At 43.4% G+C, this 23,500-nt stretch overlaps 1 protein-coding gene across 3 annotated transcripts in view; it reads left to right on the top strand.

The window, feature by feature from the left end:
* The window catches only part of med15 (mediator complex subunit 15), a 74,583-nt gene extending 51,083 nt beyond the window's left edge, over positions 1 to 23,500 (top strand). For 2 of the 3 annotated variants that reach the window (XM_078421369.1, XM_078421367.1), the window contains 9 exons: positions 1,136 to 1,248; positions 6,043 to 6,170; positions 7,821 to 7,955; positions 9,864 to 9,927; positions 11,875 to 11,941; positions 14,925 to 15,085; positions 16,034 to 16,200; positions 16,345 to 16,443; positions 22,342 to 23,499. In XM_078421369.1, the coding sequence (XP_078277495.1) occupies positions 1,136 to 1,248; positions 6,043 to 6,170; positions 7,821 to 7,955; positions 9,864 to 9,927; positions 11,875 to 11,941; positions 14,925 to 15,085; positions 16,034 to 16,200; positions 16,345 to 16,443; positions 22,342 to 22,478 (1,071 nt within the window). In that variant the 3' untranslated portion in view covers positions 22,479 to 23,499. Of the gene's footprint in view, positions 1 to 1,135; positions 1,249 to 6,042; positions 6,171 to 7,820; positions 7,956 to 9,863; positions 9,928 to 11,874; positions 11,942 to 14,924; positions 15,086 to 16,033; positions 16,201 to 16,344; positions 16,444 to 22,341 lie in introns of all 3 variants that reach the window. The other variant, XM_078421368.1, reaches the window with a different exon arrangement.

Genomic DNA, 23,500 nt, shown 5'->3' with positions numbered 1-23,500 from the left:
CTGACACAAAGGTAGATGCCTTTATAAACAAAAAATTGTAATTGAGGTTCAGAGGAATAAAATTACTTTCTAGTTGTTCAAACGTAATAACTATTCTGATCCAAAGAGAGTTAATGATCACAGAAATCAAATAGAGTCCTACAGCATGGAAACAGGCCGTTTGACCTAACTTAGCCATGCCAATCATGATGCCCCATCTACACTACTCCCACCTACCCACATTTGGCCCATATCCCAAAAAACATTTCCTATCCATGTGCCTGTCCAAATATCTTTTAAATGTTGTTATAGTGCCTGTCTTAACTCTTTTGACAGCTTGTTCCGTGCAACCGACACCCTCCATGTGGAAAAAGTTGCACCTCAGGTTCAAACGTGCACCATTGTTTTGTGGCATTCCTAAAATCTCTTGGGATGGTTTGCTCTTTTACAAACAAAAAGAGAATGGAGTTGAGAGGAAAAGATAGATCAGCCATGATTGAATGGCAGGGTAGATTTGATGGGCCGAATGGCCTAATTCTGCTCCTATAACTCATGAACAATACAGAAGCTGAGGTTATGTTGCAGTTGTATAGGACATTGGTGAGGACGTTCAGGCGGGTTTGATATGGTTAACTGATAACCTATAGCTATCCTAGGCTACATGCTTCAACCCCTGTTGCAGAGACTTTTCTAATCTGTGTTTGACATTACTTGGTTTTGACTTTACAATACTAATATGCCACCTTTACATCCTTAGGAAATCGCGCAGACAATAGTTTTGGATTGTAAACAAAGCAGTGCATCTGTTGTCTATTGTGGAGAGGGAGGGGCTGAGAAAGTTTCCTTGTGATCTATTTTTTAAATTAACTTATTCCAAAATAAGTCAATACGATTACTTTGTTGATGGGAATCAGGAATGACTTGGAATCTGAGCAAATTATAATTGAGTAGGGAAACAATGTAGTTTTACCCTAGCAACAGATAAATAGTGGTGATGTAATTAATGATAAAGTTTATCAGAATTTACACTCTCTTGGGAGGCATCCTCCAATTTTTTGCGTCTTAAGTAGCGGGGGGGGGGGGGGGGGTTGGTGAGGCAGAGGTGATTTGATGCTGTGGATATTCATTGTCTAATTTGCTTATGTCTGATTAACAGCAGGTTAACAATATGATTGCCATGATTCCGTCTCCTGTCCAGCAGCCGATGCTCCCACCCCCACAGCCTCAACCATCTCCCCAGCCTCCTTCATCCCAGCAGAGCTCTGTGAGGTAAGGAAAGAAAATTGTATTAAATCTAACAACACCATCTTTCCCGAGATTGGAGCTTCTGGCAGCAATTCTTGATAACCTAGGGTGAGGAATGGAGAGATTAATTAAATGCATTCTATCAATAGAGATATGGGTCTATTTTCTATCTAGCTTTACCTCTCAGTAGTCACATTTTCATAGGAGGTAATGTTATTTGTTAACTGTGGATGATCTGTGAACACATCATAAGGCAGACCATGCTACCTATGTTCATCTGTAGAACAGCACTGTTTCCTAGAATCCCCCTGTTCGAGTTGTAGGTGTTAGGAACTGTTCTGGTGCACGTCATTTTAAAAATCATAAAAGTTCCAAGAGTAATTCCTGCTGCATGTCGTTTGGGGATTAGTGCCATTGCCAAAGTAGTTGGCCAAGAAAGTATGCAAGCTTGCTCTTTGACCTATCCTTTTAAAATTGTATCGTAATGGTCATGAGGGATTTCAATATGCAGGTAGACTGGGAAAATGAAGTTGGTACAGGATCGCAAGAGAACTAATTTGTAAAGTGTCTACAAGCTGGTTTCTTAGAGCAGTATGTAGTCGAGTCTTCTAGGGAAAAGGCAGTTCTGGATTTGGTATTGTGTAACAAACTGGATGTGATGAGGGAGCTTAAGGTAAAGAAACCCCTAGGAGGTATTGACCATGATATGGTAAAATTCAGCCTGCGGTTTGAGAGTGAGAATATGAAATCGGATGTGTCGGTATTACTGTTGAGTAAAGGTGACTACAGAGGCATGAGGGCTAAAGTTGATTGGTAAGGGACTTGAGCAGGAATGATAGTGGAGCAGTAATGGCAGGAATTTCTGGGAATAATTCAGAAGATGCAGTATCTTTTTGTCCTAAAGAGGAAGAAAGATTCTACGGGGAGAATGATGCAACTGTGGCTGACAAGGGAAGTCAAAGACAGCATAAAACTAAGAGAGAAAGCATATAATATTGCAAAGATTAGTGAGAAGCTGGAGGATTGGCAAGCTTTTCAAAACCAATGGAATAAAGAAATGGCAGATGAATTAAATACATTTTTTGCTTTGGTCTTTACAGTGGAAGACACCAGCAACGTGCCTGAAATTCAAGAGAGTCAGGGGGCAGAAGTTAGTGGAGAGGTTAAGGAGAAGGTGCTTGGAAAGCTGCAGGTCTCAAGGTGGATAAAGTCACCTGGACCAGATGGACTGCACCCCAGGGTTCTGAAAGAGGTGGCTTTGGAGATTGTGGAGGCATTAGTGGTGATCTTTTAAGAATCACTAGAGCCAAGAGTGGTTCCAGAGGATTGGAAAATTGCAAATGTAACTCCACTGTTCAAGAAGGGAGTGAAGCAAAAGAGTCGATGGATATTGTTTACCTGGATTTTCAGAAGGCCTTTGATAAGGTGCCGCACGTGAGGCTGCTAAAGAAGATGAAAACCCATGGTATTAGAGGGAAGATACTAGCATGGGTAGAAGGTTGGCTGAATCGCAGGAGGCAAAGAGTGGGAATAAAGCAGGGGTCCATCTGGTTGGTTGCCAGTGACTAGTGGTGTTCCGCAGGTGTCGGTGCTGGGGCCACTACACCAAGTTGTATATCAGTGATTAGGATGAGGGAATTTAAGGTTTGTGGCCGTTTGCGGATGATACGAAGATAGGTGGAGGGGCAGGTAATGTAGAGTAAGCAGGGACCACAGAAGGACTTGGGACAGTTTGGGAGAGTGGACAAAGAAGTGGCAGATGGGAAACAGGGTAGCAAATTGTGGAGTCATGCAACTTGGTACGGGTCCTCCACCGATTTTCTGGGACGCTTGGTTCCATACCCTTGCCATATTAACCATTTTGCCTGACCCACGGAGGTCACGTAACAATGATACAACGCAGTCAGCCTTGGGAGGTTTGGCTGTGGGGATGGATCAGTCCGCTCTGGTTGGGCTGCAGGTTCCAGGGCCCGGGCGGGAGTACCAGAGCCCCGGCCACAGGGGGACAATTGCAACCCGCTGATCGGATGTCCGGCAGAAGAAGTCCCGATGAGGACGAGATCAGCTGGCTCACGCAGCCATGGTGCCACATTTTTGGGAGGACTGGCGATGGGCAGGGATTTCAAGTGTGTCCTCTTAACTTTGTTTGGATTTGGGCGGCACGGTAGCGCAGCGGTAGAGTTGCTGCTTTACAGCGAATGCAGCGCCGGAGACTCAGGTTCGATCCTGACTACGGGTGCTGCACTGTAAGGAGTTTTGTACGTTCTCCCCGTGACCTGCGTGGGTTTTCTCCGAGATCTTCGGTTTCCTCCCACACTCCAAAGACGTACAGGTATGTAGGTTAATTGGCTGGGTAAATGTAAAAATTGTCCCTAGTGTGTGTAGGATAGTGTTAATGTGCGGGGATCGCTGGGCGGCGCGGACTTGGTGGGCCGAAAAGGCCTGTTTCCTCGCTGTATATATATGATATGATATGAAAAGAGATGCCGGACCACGAGTTGCCGGAAAATCGGCGGTGGACTTGTATAAGGAATATAGGCGTAGACTATTTTCTAAAGAGGGATAGGATTAAGAAATCCTACTCCTATGTCTTATGAACTTATGAACCAATATAGAAATATCATGTCATTGAAGACATAAATAAGTTCGTAAATTCATAAATCATAGGAGCATAATTAGGCCATTTGGCCTACTCCGCCATTAAAATCATGGCAGATCTATCTTTCCTTCTCAACCCTATTCTCCTGCTTTTTCCCCATTCCCCTTGACACCCTTATTAAACAAGAATCTATCAATATCGCCTTAAAAATGCCCAAATGACGGCCACCATAGTTGTCTGTGGCAATGAATTCCACAGATTCACTACCCTCTGACTAAAGAAATTCCTCCTCGTCTCCTCTCTAAAGATACGTCCTTTTATTCTGAGGCTATGCCATCTGGTCTTAGACTCTCCCACTAATGGAAGCATCCTCTCCACATCTACTCTATCCAGCCCTTTCACTATTTGATAAGTTTCAATGAGGTCCCCCCGCATCCTTGTAAACTCCAGCGAGTACAGGCCCAGTACCTTCAAACGCTTATCATACGTTTACCTAATCATTCCCGGGATCATTTTCGTAAACCTTCACTGGACCCTCTCCAACACCAGCACATCCCTGCTTAGATATGGAGCCCAGAATTGCTCACATAACTGCAAATGCAGTCTGACCAGTGCCTTATAAAGCCTCAGCATTACATCCCTGTTTTAGGGGAAGAAAGGTTCTGGACCAGGGCCAGCAAGAGACATGATTTGGGAACAGAGATTTTCTAGAAGAAGTGTGCTATCCAAATGGAACTGTTATGTGTGGAGAGTGTGTTTGGTGGTGAGAGTGGGTTCTGGACAGCTTTTATATTGCTTCACTCCATCTTTCATCTGCATACATTAATGACTTAGACGAAGGGATTAAAAGTACCATTAGCAAATTTGCAGATGATACTAAGCTGGGGGGTAGTGTGAATTGTGAGGAAGATGCAATAAGGCTGCAGGGTGACTTGGACAGGTTGTGTGAGTGGGCAGATACATGGCAGATGCAGTTTAATGTAGATAAGTGTGAGGTTATTCACTTTGGAAGTAAGAATAGAAAGGCAGATTATTATTAGAATGGTGTCAAGTTAGGAGGAGGGGGAGTTCAACGAGATCTGGGTGTCCTAGTGCATCAGTCAATGAAAGGAAGCATGCAGGTACAGCAGGCAGTGAAGAAAGCCAATGGAATGTTGGCCTTCATAACAAGAGGAGTTGAGTATAGGAGCAAAGAGGTCCTTCTACAGTTGTACCGGGCCCTGGTGAGACCGCACCTGGAGTACTGTGTGCAGTTTTGGTCTCCAAATTTGAGGAAGGATATTCTTGCTATGGAGGGCGTGCAGCGTAGGTTCACTAGGTTAATTCCCGGAATGGCGGGACTGTCGTATGTTGAAAGGCTGGAGCGATTGGGCTTGTATACACTGGAATTTAGAAGGATGAGGGGGGATCTTATTGAAACATATAAGATAATTAGGGGATTGGACACATTAGAGGCAGGAAACATGTTCCCAATGTTGGGGGAGTCCAGAACAAGGGGCCACAGTTTAAGAATAAGGGGTAGGCCATTTAGAACGGAGATGAGGAAGAACTTTTTCAGTCAGAGAGTGGTGAAGGTGTGGAATTCTCTGCCTCAGAAGGCAGAGGAGGCCAGTTCGTTGGATGCTTTCAAGAGAGAGCTGGATAGAGCTCTTAAGGATAGCGGAGTGAGGGGGTATGGGGAGAAGGCAGGAACGGGGTACTGATTGAGAGTGATCAGCCATGATCGCATTGAATGGCGGTGCTGGCTCGAAGGGCTGAATGGCCTACTCCTGCACCTATTGTCTATTGTCTATTGTCTCTTCCTCCTTTCCCATCTCCCTCTTTAGAGGTGACATGTTGCAGACGAGACATTAATTCTGTTACCATACCATGGAAAGTGGTTGTCTCTGCTATCTGCATGCCTATCATTAATACAGTAGAATGGGGCCATTGACTTCAAGAAACAAACAGGGAGAGATGGTGGCTGTGAGGGAGACTGTGAGGGAGACATGAACATGAGAAAACAGATGCTTCCTGCACAATATCCATTTGCCAAGATGTTTAATGGCAGTTCACTGCCAGACTCATTCATTTTATTCATTAATACTATGAAGTGTTGATTTTACTCTTGAACTTCCTACATGACTTAGAATTTTGACGTACTATTTGCTGGGTTATAAGTTCTAGGAAACCTTCACTGACTGTCTAAAACCATGCCACAATCTGATCATCTCTTGCAGTTCTGGACCAGCTCCATCCCCAAGTGCTTTCCTACCAAGTCCATCCGCACAGACAACACAGAGCCCAGCTGCCGCACGGACACCGCAGAACTTCAGCGTCCCTTCCCCAGGCCCTCTCAACACTCCAGGTATGGTGTTTGCTGGTGCCCAGTTCATGGAAGAGGGATAATAATTGTCTTAAATGCCCTAATCCTCTCTATGCTATATCCTCCCTTAACTATAGGGAGTCTGATATCTGCTGCATAGAGTTGGTGAGAATGGATTTGCTGTGGAATGGCAAGAGTTCTCCAAGCTGTTTTCTTCTGAGATTTTGTCATAGCTTTAAAATTCTGATGATATTGACCTTCACCTATGATGTCTCCATGCCATTGACACTGGAGTTGTGGGTGGACCAATGAACATCCCCACTGGGTAATCATGGCAAAGACAGCGACTGGAGAAAGCCAGGGGTAGAACTGACGACCATGAGCATAGGACTGAAAGGAGAATTTAGAATGCCTGCAGAGATGGTCTTCAACTGGGACAGAACATTGGCCTGATTTCTATTGCTTTCCAATTTGGTTCCTCTGATGTGGTGCCTTCATTAGGCTTACTCCTTTAGTCTTGATTTTATGAATGTTGATACCTCAGTAATATTGATAGTCTATTCAACTTCCAAGGCATGTCCGTTGAGACTCTTTGTTCTTCTTAACCACAACTACACCCATTTCCTGGCATGCAAAGCCATGCAGAGACACTGTGTTCCCTCTATTGATTCTCAGATAGTCATTAACTCAGCAGCACTTCAAGGTTTGTGCCACCCACATTGATGCTTTACTATAGGACCAGTATTCTGAAAAAAACTTTTTGAAAGTTAATGGAAGCCACTGCAAGTGCCCACTTGTTCCTGATTGGGTTTCTTAGGAAAATTTAGAATATAGAAGGCAGAATAAAAGTGTAAAACTGTATCAGAATGTTGTGTGACCTTGAAAGAGCAGATGCTTCTTCTGAAGATGACTACTACGTTCCAACAAGGGGGAAGGGGTCCCTGGATGACAAAGTAGAGATAGAAAATAGTGAAAGAGAAAGGAAGGTATGTGATGCCTATCAAGATTCATGTGATAGGGAGTACAAGAGGCTGAGAGCGAAGTGGAAAAACCTACTGAAAGAGTGAGAGTAGGGGAAGAAAATGGTGGGTAACCAGCAGGAACCCAAAGTGATGGTCTGGAATCCAATAGTCAGGGTAGGCTGATTAGGAATAGTAATGGTGATCTTTGCAGAGAGGCAGTAGGCTCAGCTGGAATGTTCCATGTGTGCTGTGATCTTCACTCTCTTTTGAAGTTGCATACACTTGTTGATGCCTTTCCGAAGCTGACACTCATCATTCTACACTGGAGCTGAGTTCAGGTCTGAGATTCTATATACTCCAGTAGGCAGCTGGATCAAATACCAACACTGAACTACTCTCTGTACCACAAAATGCTGGAGTAATTCAGCAGGTCTGTGTTGCTGCCTGACCTGCTGAGTTACTCCAGCATTTTGTGATACCTTCGATTTGTACCAGCATCTGCAGTTATTTTCCTACACTACTCTCTGTACCATATTGCTCTCCCACAACTGGACACTTGCTCTCAATGGCGAATGAACAATTGTGAGGCTTTCGGAGTCCAGTTGCATATTTAACGTCTATCAGAAACATTCCTCTACAGTGAAGATGTTGCTGTGTTCTGATGCCGGTTCTTCCAATGGTTTACAAAGGACGTGCATTTTAAGCTGCGTGACTTCCTTTGGTGTTACAGTGAACCCAGGCTCAGTTCCAAGCCCAGCTGGTCGGACACAGACTGAGGAGCAGCAGTACCTGGACAAACTGAAGCAGCTGTCCAAGTATATCGACCCTTTGAGGCGGATGATCAATAAAATAGACAAAAATGAAGGTGAGTCTGATGGTGAACCTTTCATTCTTCCCCAGTTCAGTGAATTGGACCCCTATCTTTAGGTCATCAGTTGGCAAACCACCTTCAATAATTCTGCTCTCTTGAAACTGGAAATCAGCTTACACAGGTATCCTCACCTCAGTGCAGTATCATGTGGGAAGTATAACATGCTGAATGTTTACTTACTATAGGAGATCATTCATCCCATTGAGTCCATTCCAGCTCCCAATAGAGCAGTCCCATCAGTACTATTCGTCCCTCATTTTCTCATAGACGTGCAATTTATTCTCTCATATTAATTCCCACTTCAATTCTTTGAGCATTTACGTATACCAAGGGATAATTTACAGTTGCTGACCAAGCCACCAGCTGGGATGTGGAAGGAAACAGGAAGGCTGAGTCGAAACCTTGACATGACAGAGAGAAGCAGCAAGTTTCACACAGATAGAACCCGAGTCACTGGAGCTGTGGGACAGTTCTTGTTGGTCTCAGATTTCCATCATCTGCATTACTTTGATTGTGGGTTTTATGGTTCATTGATGGGAAGTAACTAGGAAAACTGACGGGTTTATTGAGATGGCCAAAGATGGTGGACTGGAGATGGCGTTAATAACTTACTACTGCCCAAGTTGGGAACAGCGAAAGGAGTTTGAACGTTTCAAGAATGAACATGAGCTTATCAGAAGAAGGAACACGTTATGAAGCTCCTTCAGCTTATTCTACCATTCAGCAAGGTCGTGAATGATCTTGTGCCTCATCCACCTTCCTGTCACCCATACCGTTGCTATCCCCTCATGTCCAAGCATGTCATGAACAAGAGCCTTCTCAGACCTTAGCGATGAGCAATCAACCTCTGTAGCAGAGAGGTTTAAAGATTTACAACACCTTAGAGAAAGATATTTCTCTTTATCTCAGTTGTAAAAGTCCTCTTAATGTGAGTATCCCCTAATCCAAGAATAAAAACAATATTCTAGAAATATGCATTGGGTTAAGTAACACCTGTAGGGGGAGAAATAGTTAATATTAAATGGTACTTTATTATCACATGTACTGTACCTAAGTATAGTGAATTTTGTTTTTGCATACAGTTCAGTGGCAATCCTACTATACATTAGGTACAATCATACTAAGTAAAAGAGTGTAAGACAGTAGACCATGCTGATTCTATACACAAGAGTCGACACGTTTCAGAGGCCATCTTGAATCCTTCTAAGTCCAAATTTAAAAAAAAAATGTTATGGTCTTAATGGCCATAAAGGCCCGTTGTCCTAGCAACAACACTGGGTCGGAGTTGCAGGTGTCGTCCTGGCCCACGCAATGAGTCGATTCCTCTACTGCAGCTCCGCCGCTCCGTGCCTCTGCAGGCCGCGTCAGTCCCGCATACTCAGTCACTTGGATCGGCATCCGATCCAATGTAGTTCCAGGCAGTTTCAGGGCTCCAGCGGCCCACTCCGCCTCAACATCATCCCGTGAACGTGTTGTCCCTCGCCTCCAATGGACATTGTTTAGCCTCCATTACCCAAGCCGCTTCCCCCAGCTGACCTAGAGCGCCTCCGAGGGTGCGGGAGGTAAGCCTGCACACCAGCATTGTTCTTTTCTTCCATCCACCACCACCAACAACTTTGGTCCTTCAAAATGGTAGTCTTGGGGCCATCTAAACTGAGGGGGGAAACGGCTTTCAAAATCTACCATGTCAATCCCTTGCATGTCTCACTGAGATTACTTTTTTCCCTCTAAACCCCAGTAAATGAAGGCCAGACTTGTATTGTAGGACAGCCCTCTAGTTCCAGTAATCAGTCTCCATGCTGTTGTTGAACCATCTTCATGCTACACTTGGTGTTATAATGACCATGCTGTTGTTGTGTGATTACAAAGGTAAAAGCTCTAACAGGTTAATTCTTCTGACAGACAGAAAGAAAGATCTAAGTAAAATGAAGAGCCTCCTGGATATCCTCACGGACCCTAACAAAAGGTATGAGCTCCACTGCATTGATATGCAGAGATTATGTGCTTGAGTCTATAGATTTTACTCCCTGTCCTTGGGTCTCAGTGGATAAAGATAGACCGTTGTGTCTATCAAGTGTGTTCCACCATTCATTTACATTGTGATTGATGTTTACCATGCTATGCTCCATAAGTTCTCAATTCCCTATTTCTAACAAAAATCTATCTCGGTCATCGAAAGCTCTAGCTATTGTAGCATCTGGGTATTTTGGAGTCAGCATTCCTTTAGTATTTGCACCATCCCCGGTCAGTAGTTCCAGAGGGCTACCTATGTTGTTGCCATTCTAGAGAGTAGAGTGGAATACCATTGGGATCACTGCGTGGATGCTTGAAGCCAGCAGTTCCTCTTGGTTTTGCTTGGGAATTGTTCTGAGTGTGCAAGCAATTATAACCAAGTAAAACAGGATATTTTTATGGTTTTATGCTCACAGAATTGTTCCACTTGTTGAGGAAGTTGTGTAATTTAAGTATGATTTATCATTTTGTGTGCTGTCTATGTGCCTGTAATGCTGCTGCAAGCAAGATTTTCATTGTACCTGTACAGTGGTATGCATATGACAATAAACTCCACTTGACTAGAATTTACAAGCTGGGTTATCTGGAGCTGAAGGAAGATTCCTATTGTGGGAACAAAATGACAATGGAAATGAGAAAAGCAAAGGGTATGTTAGTTTTGGACACCTTGCTGTGGGAAGGATGTTTTTAACATGGAAAGAGTGCAGAGAAGATTTATAAGGATGTTGCCAGGATTTGAGGGACTCAGCCATAGGAAGAGGCTGGGAGGCTCAAACTTTATTCCTTGGAGTTTTGGAGGCTGAGGGGTGATCTTATCGAGGTGTAAGATAATGAGGGGGATAGATAGGATGAATGCACAGAATCTTTTACCCAGAATGGGAATCAAGAACCGAAGGACAATGGTTTAAGAGGACTAAAAAATAAATTGTAAACCTGAAAGGAAACATTTTCTTATATGGATAGCTGTCAGAGGAGGTGGTTGAAGTAAGTAATATAATAACATTTAAAAGGCATTTGGGCAGGTACGTGGATAGGAAAAGTTTAGAGGGATATGGGTTTAGAGGGATATGGGTCGGCATGGACACATTAGGCTGAAGGATCTGTTCCGCGCTGTATGACTATGATTCTATAATAGAGGCAAGAGAAGGCCCAGCCCCTTCAAGCCTAACCCACCATTCAATGGGTTCATGGCTGTTTTATGCTGGCCTTAATTGCACTTCATTGCCATTTCCTTGAACTATCTAATATAAAAGGTTCTTACTTTGCAGCTGCCTGCATAAAAGTGAGGAAAATGTAAATATTGTGTTTAATGGAGATGAGTGTGAAATATTTGGTGTATGAACATAGTAATAGAGGAAGAGGTTCAGCATGTTTAATGTAGATTAATTGCCAGGCCTAGGTGAACTATCTTCCAGACTGTTTAAAGATCAATGGAAAAAATTGTGGGAACTTCCTTCTTCCGCTGTGGTAGTGGCACTATTCAAATAATACTATAAAATAGTAATGGGATAATACAATGAATTACAGGCAGTTAATTCAACATTGGTGGGGAAATTATTCGAATCAATTTTGAGAGAGGGTGTAAATTTCATTAGGAAGGTGCATATTCATCAAAGACGACATTAGTTTGTTATGGAAAAGCCTTATCTGGTTAATTAAGTTGTTTATTTTGAGGGGAGAAGGGGTAACAAGAAGTTTTTTTTGTAACTGTCACACACTATCAGCAGGTTTGATGTAAAGATGGAAATTAAAGATATGTTATGTAATGGGTCCTTGAAGATCGATGAAAACTCAATGGGCTGAAGGGCTTGTTTCCATTCTGATGACTGACTCTAAAGGTCTGATTCTCCTGATGTATGCAACCTCCAAGGAGCTTTCAAATTCTGCTATATTTTAACAGGTGTTCTTTGGCAACTCTTCAAAAGTGTGAAATTGCGTTGGAAAAATTGAAGAATGACATGGCAGTGGTGAGTTTTGATTTCATTTCAGGTGTCAGGTATTAGAAACATAGAAAATAGGTGCAGGAGTAGGCCATTCAGCCCTTCGAGCTAGCACCGCCATTCAATATGATCATGGCTGATCATCTAAAATTAATAACCTGTTCCTGCTATTTCCCCATGTCCCTTGATTCCTTTAGCCCACAAGAGCTAAATCTTAACTCCCTCTTGAAAACATCCAGTGAATTGGCCTCCACTGCTTTATATGGCAGAGAATTCCACAGATTCACAACTCTGGCTGAAAAGGTTTTTCCTCATCTCAGTCCTAAATGGCCTATCCCTTATTCTTAAACTGTGACCCCTGGTTCTGGATTCTGCCAACATCGGGAACATTTTTCCTGCATCTAGCCTGCCCCATCCTTTAAGAATTTTATATGTTTCTATGTGATCTCCTTTCATCCTTCTAAATTACGGTGAATGCAAGCCCAGTCGACCCATTCTTTCATCATATGTCAATCCTGCCATCCCGGGACTGCTGCTCCTGTCCAGTTACCGTGGCAAAGTGGGAGGGAGTTAAGGATTTTGACCCAGCACCATTGAAGTCATGGCATTGTATTTCCAAGTTGGGATGGCGTGAGACTTGGAGGAACCCCTAAAGGGAGCAGTGTTCCCTTGGGAGGAAGTGTAGCCCAGATAACTGTGGGAGTCGGTAGGTTTATAATAGATGTCAGTCGATGGCCCTATATGCTGACCTCTACTGTGCTGAGGCCAGGCGCCAGCTTTCGGACACCTCCTCAGACTTACCCCTTGACCATGACCCCACAGACGAATACCATGCCGCCAGGCCCCAAACTGTTTCTGATCTCATCACCTCTGGCGATCTCCTCCCTCCTCTTACAGAATGGGCACTCACACAGGTCTCAGCCGTGCCTGCCTTTTTCGATTGGAAAGATTTAGAGGGATAGGGGCATAATACTGACACATGGAATTAGCGTAGACAGGCATCTTGTTTGGCAGGGATGAGTTGGGCCGTAGTGCCCGTTTCTGTGCTGTAATATCTCCACAAATATATGGTGATTTTTTTTTCTCTCTCGGATCGTGAGGTTTTGGAGAACTCTTCTTCAAAGGTGTTGGAATCAGAATCTTTGAATATTTAAATAAATCTTTGACAAGTAATGTTTACTGCGGTTAATGGGGATGTTAAAGTTCCTCTCTGATCAGTTATAATATAATAGAATAACTCGCTGAGTGGCTGACTCCTATTCCTTATTTGTATTTCTGGTATCAGTCCTGAAGTCTGGGGCATACTTTCAGTCAGTCATGTCCATGGCTCCATGGTCATTTCAGCTGTACACGAGGGAAATGAGGAAGGTAGATGGTGCCACAGTATTACAGGGGATCCATTAGTGAAGGAAATGGCCATGTGTTTCTATGGCCACAGAGCTGATTCCAGGATGATTTGTGTGTGGCCTTATCAAGTTTATGTTATTAAACACGTCAGCAGATTTTGCTGCTCTTCTCTCATAAACTCTCTTTACCCATCTTATTCTTCACCTTCCTTGCGAGCTTTCAGCCTGCTTCTTCATTTCTGTTCATCACACATCCCCCACCTTTATTGTTTTGATTACTTGTTATGTCCTGAGGGAGGCTTAGTTTTGATTGCCCTATCGTTCCCCTGGAGTGGAAAATTTTGACTATTGCTTAAAGCCTGGCAATCTGTTATTACCATGTCACCATTCTTGGCCCATTAAAGTTGTCTCTTATCAATTATACTGGATTACTCTTCGCCCCTTTTCATAGCCAGTCAGAGTTTCTAGAAATTCCTTTCTCCCACATCACTCCTCGAGCTATGTCTATGTTAAGCTAATGTTTCTGCCATAGCTATTGAAGTGCCCTTTAATATTCATCTGAGCTCCCGGTACTGTCTAAACAGGATGTCAATGAATTCATTTTTTACAACAATCGGTATATTTGTCGTTATAGGGACTAGTTTATTTTTAATTCCGGATTTCTTTATTCTTTCATTGCTTGAATTTAAATTCCTCAGTTGCCATAGTGAGATTTGAACCTGTAACATTGGATCAGTAGTTCACTAGTCTAGAACTCTTGACTGCTCATCTAGTCAGTGACAGTACTCAGTAGTCTTCATTATACTGTGATCAAAATCCTCCCCCTCCTGCTCCAATTTCAAGCTGGTTGTAATATCCCTCAGTGCGGCCAGCAGGAGGCATGACACTGCTCGGGTCTATCGATCCTGCTCCAGAGGGCAAATCCATCCCATGCTGTTACTGCATTCTAACCCAGCAGTTCTTAATAAGTGTGGCTGAGCTCTTGAGACAACTATCCAGGTATTCTTTCTCCCGAGTATGCCGGTGTTTTCTCAGTTTCCATTTCTCTGACTAAGCTGGAGAGGCATGTGCTGTCGTCTGCTCAGAGGAGCCTTGGTGCCCAAAGACTCCCTTACTTTTCAGCACTGACACACAACTTTCAATGCCATGATCTTATCTGAATAGCATGCTAATTTGTGTGATACACTACAATAACTGTTAAATACGTTAAATATTGAACACATCAAGATTACACAAACTGTTGCATATTGAGCCAAATAAATAAAAACAGCTTTGCTGCACCATATTACCACAGGTCAAATTGGCAATTTCACACCTGTTTACAAAAACACTGTTTTTAACACCATTCTGCAGCCATTTTTAATCTGTAGACCTTTACGTTCATTCTGCAAAGAGAGAATTATTCCCATTTCTAAAGTTTCAAAAAAATTATCTTAAGGTGATAGGATGATGGAATGGTCTGAGGTAGTTTAGGGTCAAGTGAGCCAAATGTGCTTTATTGATGACCACCTTAGCATAGTGGCCTAGTTTCATACCAAGGTGTGATATTTCTATTAAAACGGGAATTTCATCTTCCTCAGATCGTAACATTCCTCATTTGTATTGCCATTTCTGTGCGTGAGGAGAAAAATGTGATGGTTAATGAAATTTATTTTCCACCCCAGCCTACACCTCCACCTCCACCAATGTCGATCACCAAGCAGCAGTACCTGTGCCAGCCCCTCCTGGATGCAGTCCTGGCTAACATACGCTCCCCGGTCTTCAACCATTCCTTACAGCGAACCTTCGGACCTGCTATGACTGCCATCCACGGACCACCGATCACGTATGTAATATCTCAGCAATTCCTTACCTCGCCATTCCAGTAAGTTTCAGATTAATGCAAAGATTTAATCTAGCAAGATACTTGCCTTTGTGAATAGCTTGCACAACTTTTCAATTCTCTTTATGCAAGTAGGTTTTATGCAGTTCCTAAAAGAAGAGAGAGTGGGGAGTTTAGGAATGGATTTCCAGATATGAGGACTTGGCCAGTTGAAGGCACACCTATAAAGCTGGAGTGAATAAAATTGGGAATGTGCAAAAAGCTGGAATGATAGGAACATTGGAAGATTCTGAGGTTGGAAGTGATTGCAGAGGGGAGAGGTAGTGGGTATTCTTCTCTCTTGGCGTCTATGCCTTTCCATTCCTCCTTCTTAAAACATTTCACGAGGTTGTTGGTTCTGGTTCTTGATTCCCCTAGAATGGGTAAAAGTCTCTGTGCATTCACCATATCTATTCCCCTCATGATTTTATGCACCTCTATTAGAATAGCACCATCACAGCCTGCTGGGCTCCAAGGAATAAAGTCCTAGCCTGCCCAACCCTCTAACTCTGGCCCTTGAATCCTGGCACCATCCTCGTAACATACTGTGTGGAAGGTGCGATAATTCTTACTGCTCAGTGCTTGGTGCCAATTGGGGAATAACACTAAATAGTGTTCATTATTCTCAGTTGATGGAAAGGAGAGGTGACTGTAAAGCAAAGGTAAATGAGAGAGTGGGTCTCAAATGACATTTGGGCAGATGTAGGACATAGCATGTCACGGCTGTGGTCCGTGTAGTAACTGTGCATGTAATGTATTACATGGTTATGGGACCAAGGTAAACATGGCTAATATTGTGTTTGAATTTATCTTGCAAAAAAAGTGCATTCCAGATTTGTGTTCCTCTACATCAAAACATGGAAAATGTTAGTCATCTTGCTCAGCTAAAGACCGGTGATATCTTCCACACAGGGCGCCTCTGATCTCCCCACGGAAGCGCAGGCACGAAGATGATGAGAGACAAACCATTCCCAATGTCTTACAGGGGGAGGTCGCACGGCTCAATCCTAAATTCCTGGTGAACTTGGACCCTTCCCATTGCAGTAACAATGGAACAGTCCACCTCATATGCAAGTTGGGTGAGTGAACTTGGCTTCAATACCAATGACATACCAGGCAAATGGGACTAGCTCACAAAGCCAACGTGATCGGCATGGACAAGGTGAGCTGGAGGGCCTGTTTCCCACGACTTGAACTAATATTGATTTGATCTGTTTTGTCAGATGATAAGAGTCTCCCCAGTGTCCCCCCACTGCAACTCAGTGTTCCAGCTGACTACCCAGACCAGAGCCCACAATGGACGGATGACTCTCAGCAGTATGGTAAGTTAACAAGTGAAGGGTTAGGTTGTTTCTTTTCATACTCTGTTACAAAATGGAGTTGACTGGAGAGACTGCTGATTACCAAAGTGGAGGCATAAACAATCCTTTATGGATGTACAATTATGGGTCTCCTGTAGTGTGGTTGTAGTGCCATTATTTTACACACATGCTTATTTGTAACTGACATACTCAAGGAACAAATAGGAAAAAGGGTCTGAGGATTGGCAGGGTGACCAAAACTGAACAATATTCCAAATAAGGCCTTACCAATGTCTTGGACAACTGTAATATAACTTCCCAACTTCTCTACTCAATACCCTGACTGATGAAGGTCTATATATCAAAGGCCGCATTGACCACCCTATCTACCTGGGATGGCACTTTCAGTGTACTATGTGCCTGCACTCTAGATTTCTCAGCTCGACAACATTCCTCAGGGCCCTGCTATTCACGATAAAGATCATGCCCTGGTTTGATTTCCTAAAATTTCACCAGGGAAAATATTTTCTCAGTGTTCACCCTATCTATGGCCCTCAGAATCTTGTGATTCATTGATCACCTCTCAATTCTTCTAACCTAATGAGTCTTGGCTTCACTTGTTCAATAATTCTTCATATGCAAAGCTCTTCATTCCAGCAGTCATTCTGGTGAACCTTCTCTGCCCTGCCTTGAAAGCAAGCACATCCTTCCCTAAATACAGAAACCAAAACTCTACTCAGAATTCCAGATGCGGCCACTAGGGCCTTGCATAGTTGCATCAAAACTCCATACTTTTGTACTCCACCCCCCTTACAAAGAAGGCCAATATTCCCTTAGCGTTCCTAAGGCTTGGAATGTTGGCTAATGGCTTGATGTAGCCACATGCTAACTTTTTGTATTTCATGCATAGGGCCACACAGTTCCCTTTGTAATTTCGGCTATCGCTCTACTCCCCAATAAATCCCCACTTTCATCCTGTAAGGAACTAAATATCTCATCTGTTTTATATTTCCATAGAAGTTCTTGCTTCCTGTTTCATTATTTTGCCAGCTTACTCCTGTACTCTATATCAGAGGCAGTCATTTAGCCCTCAAGGTTCTGCCATTCAGTGAGGTCATTGCTGATCTGTGACATGACTTCAAATATTTACCTTTTCCCCAAATTCCTAAATAGAAATCAATTACACTAATTTGTATGTTGTTTGTCAATGTATTTGGCTGAACACATGTCAATTGTCGGAAATTTGAATTAAGGTGCAGTAGAAAAGCTTTTAGACTGTATACCCACAAAATAGGTTGTTAAAAGACCAAACTTGCAGGCATTATACAAAAAGACACAAGGGACTGCAACTATTTTTAGGGGGAATATCAGATTGCCAAACTGTGCCAAACAAACCCAAACTGTGGGATACAGTTATTTCTATGAGAAAATATCTGTCCCGTGCAGAATCAATGGGGTTCCTCTATTTCCAGTATGATATTTTTAACCAACAATGGTTGTCCGAGGCCAGGAAAGGCGGCATGGACTCAGCCTTGGTTAAATGCCAGCAATAGTTAGCTGGCGAAGTCTGTGGCATAGCTTAATCTGTTCTTGAAGTCTGATAGGTACTCCTGCAGGAGTAAGGATGGGAGGAAGTTTGCCAAAAGACTTGCCTCAGAAAGAGCTCGTACATAAACAATAAATCGGTAGCTCCATCTAGCGTCCACAGGGGAAGCTACAGCCTGCAAAAAATATTCTCTGGACTATACCAATGCTGAATAAATCCAGAACAGTATCTGTTATGAGACTACCTCTCCACACCCCACAGTCATTGTAAAAACCAAGTTCCTTCATTCACCACTTTATTCAAGATATCCAAGGAGGCCATCCACATGCAGAGTCCAGGTGACTTAAAAATCACAATCCCTACAGTGATATAAATCCCAGTTATATCCTGAACTTAATTATCCGTATCATTCCATTCTAAGGCTACACATCACAGACAAATATTTTCTTGGCTAATCTACTAACATTTAACTATTACATTATGCTGAAAAGAGTGCAGAGAAGATTTACAAGAATGTTGCCAGTAGTTGAACAACGTTGAACAAATTTTTATTAGCTAAGTGTGTATACATACAAGGAATTTGCCTTGGTGCTTTGCTCGCAAATAACAAAGCGACAAACAGTAAACAATTAAACAATACTTGAGGGGTTGAGTGCAGAAGGCTGGGGTTATCTTCCATATAAAACCATGAAGGGAATAGATAAGGTGAATGCACAGTGACTTTTACCCAGGGTAGGGGAATCAAAAACAAGAGGACATAGGTTTGTGAGAGGGGCAAAATACAAACCTGAGGGGCAACCTTTTTACTCGTAACACGGTGGCTTTATGGAATGAGTTGCCAGAAAAAGTAGTTGAGGCAGATAATATAACAGCATTTAAAAAAGATACCTGGACAAGTGCATGGATAGGAAAGGTTTGGAGGGATATGGGTCAAATACAGGCACACGGGACTAGCTTAGTCGCATCATGGTCGGCATGGACAAGTTGGGCCAAAGGGCCTGTTTCCATGCTATATGACTCTATAACTTTTATTCTTTTCCTTACCCAAGATGGGACCCATTTCTCAGACTACTGTCCATTCATAACAAGATATCCCTTTGATTAACTAGTCAGTCAGATTCCCATCCCTCCAAAGGGGATCCTACCAGCCCCATCACATGCAGCATTTAAACTTAATAGGTCTGTTATCAGTAGCTACATTTCCTCATGGCTGACCACAAAGCTGTCACCTCTTCCCACAATCCTGCAGACGTAACTTGCTTTAGGAACATGCTTTGTCTCCTTTATCTCTTTGAACACTGCAGGTATCACAGCCTGCTTATTTGGAAGCAGCAGGCTGATTAAATCTTTCTTGTATATCGACAGCTGTTTGTTATTTGTACTACTGCAGCCAGACTGCTGGTTCAGTTACAGAAACCAGGTTTGACTTGTTAAGCAGGGGCGGAACATCTGTTAGAATATTTTACTAGCAGCATTAAGTCCCGAGGACTGTGATTGATAAATACATCTCTTGTTCCTCCTGAACGCATCATCAGTGATGTAACCTGGGGTCATTGGGTTTTTCAACATCAGATACCCTTGCCTGGACAACCCAGCCATGGTTGATCAGACCACGACTTGTGTTCAGGTGGCATTCGCTCCTCCCCATGGACCTCCTCTCCTGATCCAGAGAAACATAACCTCCCATAGCATCTATACTGGATGCACCCTAGTGGCCAGAATTTTGCACTGCATGACCAGCCCTTCTGGCTGACAAAGTAGACTGAAACCTGCCTCACATCCTCAGGAACCACTGAGGGGAGATTGTCCTACCAGCAACCTGCCTTTATTTTTTAAATAAAAATATTGGCAACCCAACTGGGATGATAACCAAATATTGGGATGGGAGAGGGAGGAATTCATGTAAATTGTATGAAGAAAGGACATATAAGGAAGGAACACGGGACCAGGGGAATGAAGTGGGAGAAATGGTTTACTTCCAGTAAGAGGCAATTGGGGAACAGTGATAATAACATTGGGTGTAGAACCAAAGGAAAATATATTATTGAGCATTAAAGAAAGGCTTGGAAAAAGACTAACATCAGTGAATTAAGGAGGAATTTGGCCCAAGTTAAAGGAAGACCTGAATTTTAAAAGTTGTAGACAAAGCAGTATCTGATGGGAGGAAAAAAATAATACTGCCGGCTCTTCAGCTATTTTCTTCCACTTGGCTGCAGTGGGATTTACAGGTGAAAAATCAAAACATCCATGCTTCATTAGCTCCACCAGCAGCCATTGGTTGCTGGTGGAGCTAATGAATGTTTAGACAATAGACAATAGACAATAGACAATAGGTGCAGGAGTAGGCCATTCAGCCCTTCGAGCCAGCACCGCCATTCAATGCGATCATGGCTGATCACTCTCAATCAGTACCCCGTTCCTGCCTTCTCCCCATACCCCCTCACTCCGCTATCCTTAAGAGCTCTATCCAGCTCTCTCTTGAAAGCATCCAACGAACTGGCCTCCACTGCCTTCTGAGGCAGAGAATTCCACACCTTCACCACCCTCTGACTGAAAAAGTTCTTCCTCATCTCCGTTCTAAATGGCCTACCCCTTATTCTCAAACTGTGGCCCCTTGTTCTGGACTCCCCCAACATTGGGAACATGTTATCTGCCTCTAATGTGTCCAATCCCCTAATTATCTTATATGTTTCAATAAGATCCCCCCTCATCCTTCTAAATTCCAGTGTATACAAGCCCAATCGCTCCAGCCTTTCAACATACGACAGTCCCGCCATTCCGGGAATTAACCTAGTGAACCTACGCTGCACGCCCTCCATAGCAAGAATATCCTTCCTCAAATTTGGAGACCAAAACTGCACACAGTACTCCAGGTGCGGTCTCACCAGGGCCCGGTACAACTGTAGAAGGACCTCTTTGCTCCTATACTCAACTCCTCTTGTTACGAAGGCCAACATTCCATTGGCTTTCTTCACTGCCTGCTGAACCTGCATGCTTCCTTTCATTGACTGATGCACTAGGACACCCAGATCTCGTTGAACTCCCCCTCCTCCTAACTTGACACCATTCAGATAATAATCTGCCTTTCTATTCTTACTTCCAAAGTGAATAACCTCACACTTACCTACATTAAACTGCATCTGCCATGTATCCGCCCACTCACACAACCTGTCCAAGTCACCCTGCAGCGTTATTGCATCTTCCTCACAATTCACACTACCCCCCAACTTAGTATCATCTGCAAATTTGCTAATGGTACTTTTAATCCCTTCGTCTAAGTCATTAATGTATATCGTAAATAGCTGGGGTCCCAGCACCGAACCTTGCGGTACCCCACTGGTCACTGCCTGCCATTCCGAAAGGGACCCATTTATCCCCACTCTTTGCTTTCTGTCTGTCAACCAATTTTCTATCCATGTCAGTACCCTACCCCCAATACCATGTGCCCTAATTTTGCCCACTAATCTCCTATGTGGGACCTTGTCGAAGGCTTTCTGAAAGTCGAGGTACACCACATCCACTGACTCTCCCTTGTCAATTTTCCTAGTTACATCCTCAAAAAATTCCAGTAGATTTGTCAAGCATGATTTCCCCTTCGTAAATCCATGCTGACTCGGAATGATCCCGTTACTGCTATCCAAATGCTCAGCAATTTCGTCTTTTATAATTGACTCCAGCATCTTCCCCACCACTGATGTCAGACTAACTGGTCTATAATTACCCGTTTTCTCTCTCCCTCCTTTCTTAAAAAGTGGGATAACATTTGCTATCCTCCAATCCACAGGAACTGATCCTGAATCTATAGAACATTGAAAAATGATCTCCAATGCTTCCACTATTTCTAGAGCCACCTCCTTAAGTACTCTGGGATGCAGACCATCAGGCCCTGGGGATTTATCAGCCTTCAGTCCCATCAGTCTACCCAAAACCATTTCCTGCCTAATGTGGATTTCCTTCAGTTCCTCCATCACCCTAGGTTCTCCGGCCCCTAGAACATTTGGGAGATTGTGTGTATCTTCCTCAGTGAAGACAGATCCAAAGTAACGGTTTAACTCGTCTGCCATTTCTTTGTTCCCCATAATAAATTCCCCTGCTTCTGTCTTCAAGGGACCCACATTTGCCTTGACTATTTTTTTCCTCTTCACGTACCTAAAAAAACTTTTGCTATCCTCCTTTATATTATTGGCTAGTTTACCCTCGTACCTCATCTTTTCTCCCCGTATTGCCTTTTTAGTTAACTTTTGTTGCTCTTTAAAAGAGTCCCAATCCTCTGTCTTCCCACTCTTCTTTGCTATTGGAGTGTGCGGGTGTGTGACTTGTAGCACCGCAAACCCCTATGACCCAACTAACGCTTGCTTTCCGTTCCCTTGCAGAGGCCAACCCATTCCTGCAGTTGGTTCACCGTGCAATGACGTCCAAGCTTCTGCAACTGCCAGATAAGCACTCTGTCACTGCACTCCTCAACACCTGGGCACAGAGTGTGAAGCAGGCTTGCCTGTCTGCAGCATGACCCCTTTCGGCAAGGTGCCAGCACCTTTCCACCTGGAATCTATCTGTAACCAAGCAGCCTTTTCATGGATTCATGAAAACAGGAAGTTAGATGTATGGAGAAGGACTTACACCATTTCGCTCTCTTCCTGGTCAGCTTAAAATACACAGAACTTTTCCATTGCTTTTTCTGGATATAAAGATATGTATCAAGAATTCAACACATTATTTACAATCCTTGTTTCTCTTTCAGATGATGTTTTTTGCCCAAAGGGATGTTAGTATCCCATATGTTCCTTGGGTAAGCGTGTTTTTAATAATGTATCAGTGAAGTTACCACTGGAGTAAATTGTTTTCCACAGAATTGTTTGATTTTATTTACAAAGGGTTTCACTGCTTCGCGAGACAATCATCTATGCAGCAAACTGGCCATACTCTGAGAGTCAGCTAAAAGTGATTTCATCACCACTTTATCTAATGTGGTGAAGGAGCTTTATCTTTTGCATGATCATTAAACTGCCAATAGAAGCAGTTAATACTGGAAATACTCAGCAATGTAGGTTGCACCTGGGAGGAGATGTTTGAAGTTGGTGATTTTTGATCAGATGTGGGACCAGCTGTGATTAACAAGCCTTCACCCTCTCTGAGACGGCATCCCAGCACTTTTGTCATTTAGTTTCGCTTAGCTTAGTTTATTTTAGATACAGCATGGAAACAGGCCCTTCACCCCGCCAAATCCATGCCGACCTGCGATCACCCATACACTGGTTCTATCCCACAAACTCGGGACAATTTACAGAAGCCAATTAACCTACAAAAATGCACATCTTTGGAGTGTGAGAGAAAACAGCACACCTGGAGGAAACCCACATGGTCACAGGGAGAACATGCAAATTCCGTACTGACAGCATCTGGTGTCAGGATCAAACCCAGATCTCTGGCGCAGTAGGGTAGCAATTCTTCCGCTGTGCCACTCTGTCACCACCCATCACATACATTCCCTTGTTGTCTCCAACCCTCTCTGCAGCTTGAAACATTTCCCTA

This window comes from Rhinoraja longicauda, chromosome 25 (genome assembly GCF_053455715.1).
Source record: "Rhinoraja longicauda isolate Sanriku21f chromosome 25, sRhiLon1.1, whole genome shotgun sequence".
NCBI classification, from domain to species: domain Eukaryota; kingdom Metazoa; phylum Chordata; class Chondrichthyes; order Rajiformes; family Arhynchobatidae; genus Rhinoraja; species Rhinoraja longicauda.
The sequence above is the reverse complement of the archived record's forward strand: the minus strand, read 5'-3'. Positions and strand labels throughout refer to the sequence as shown.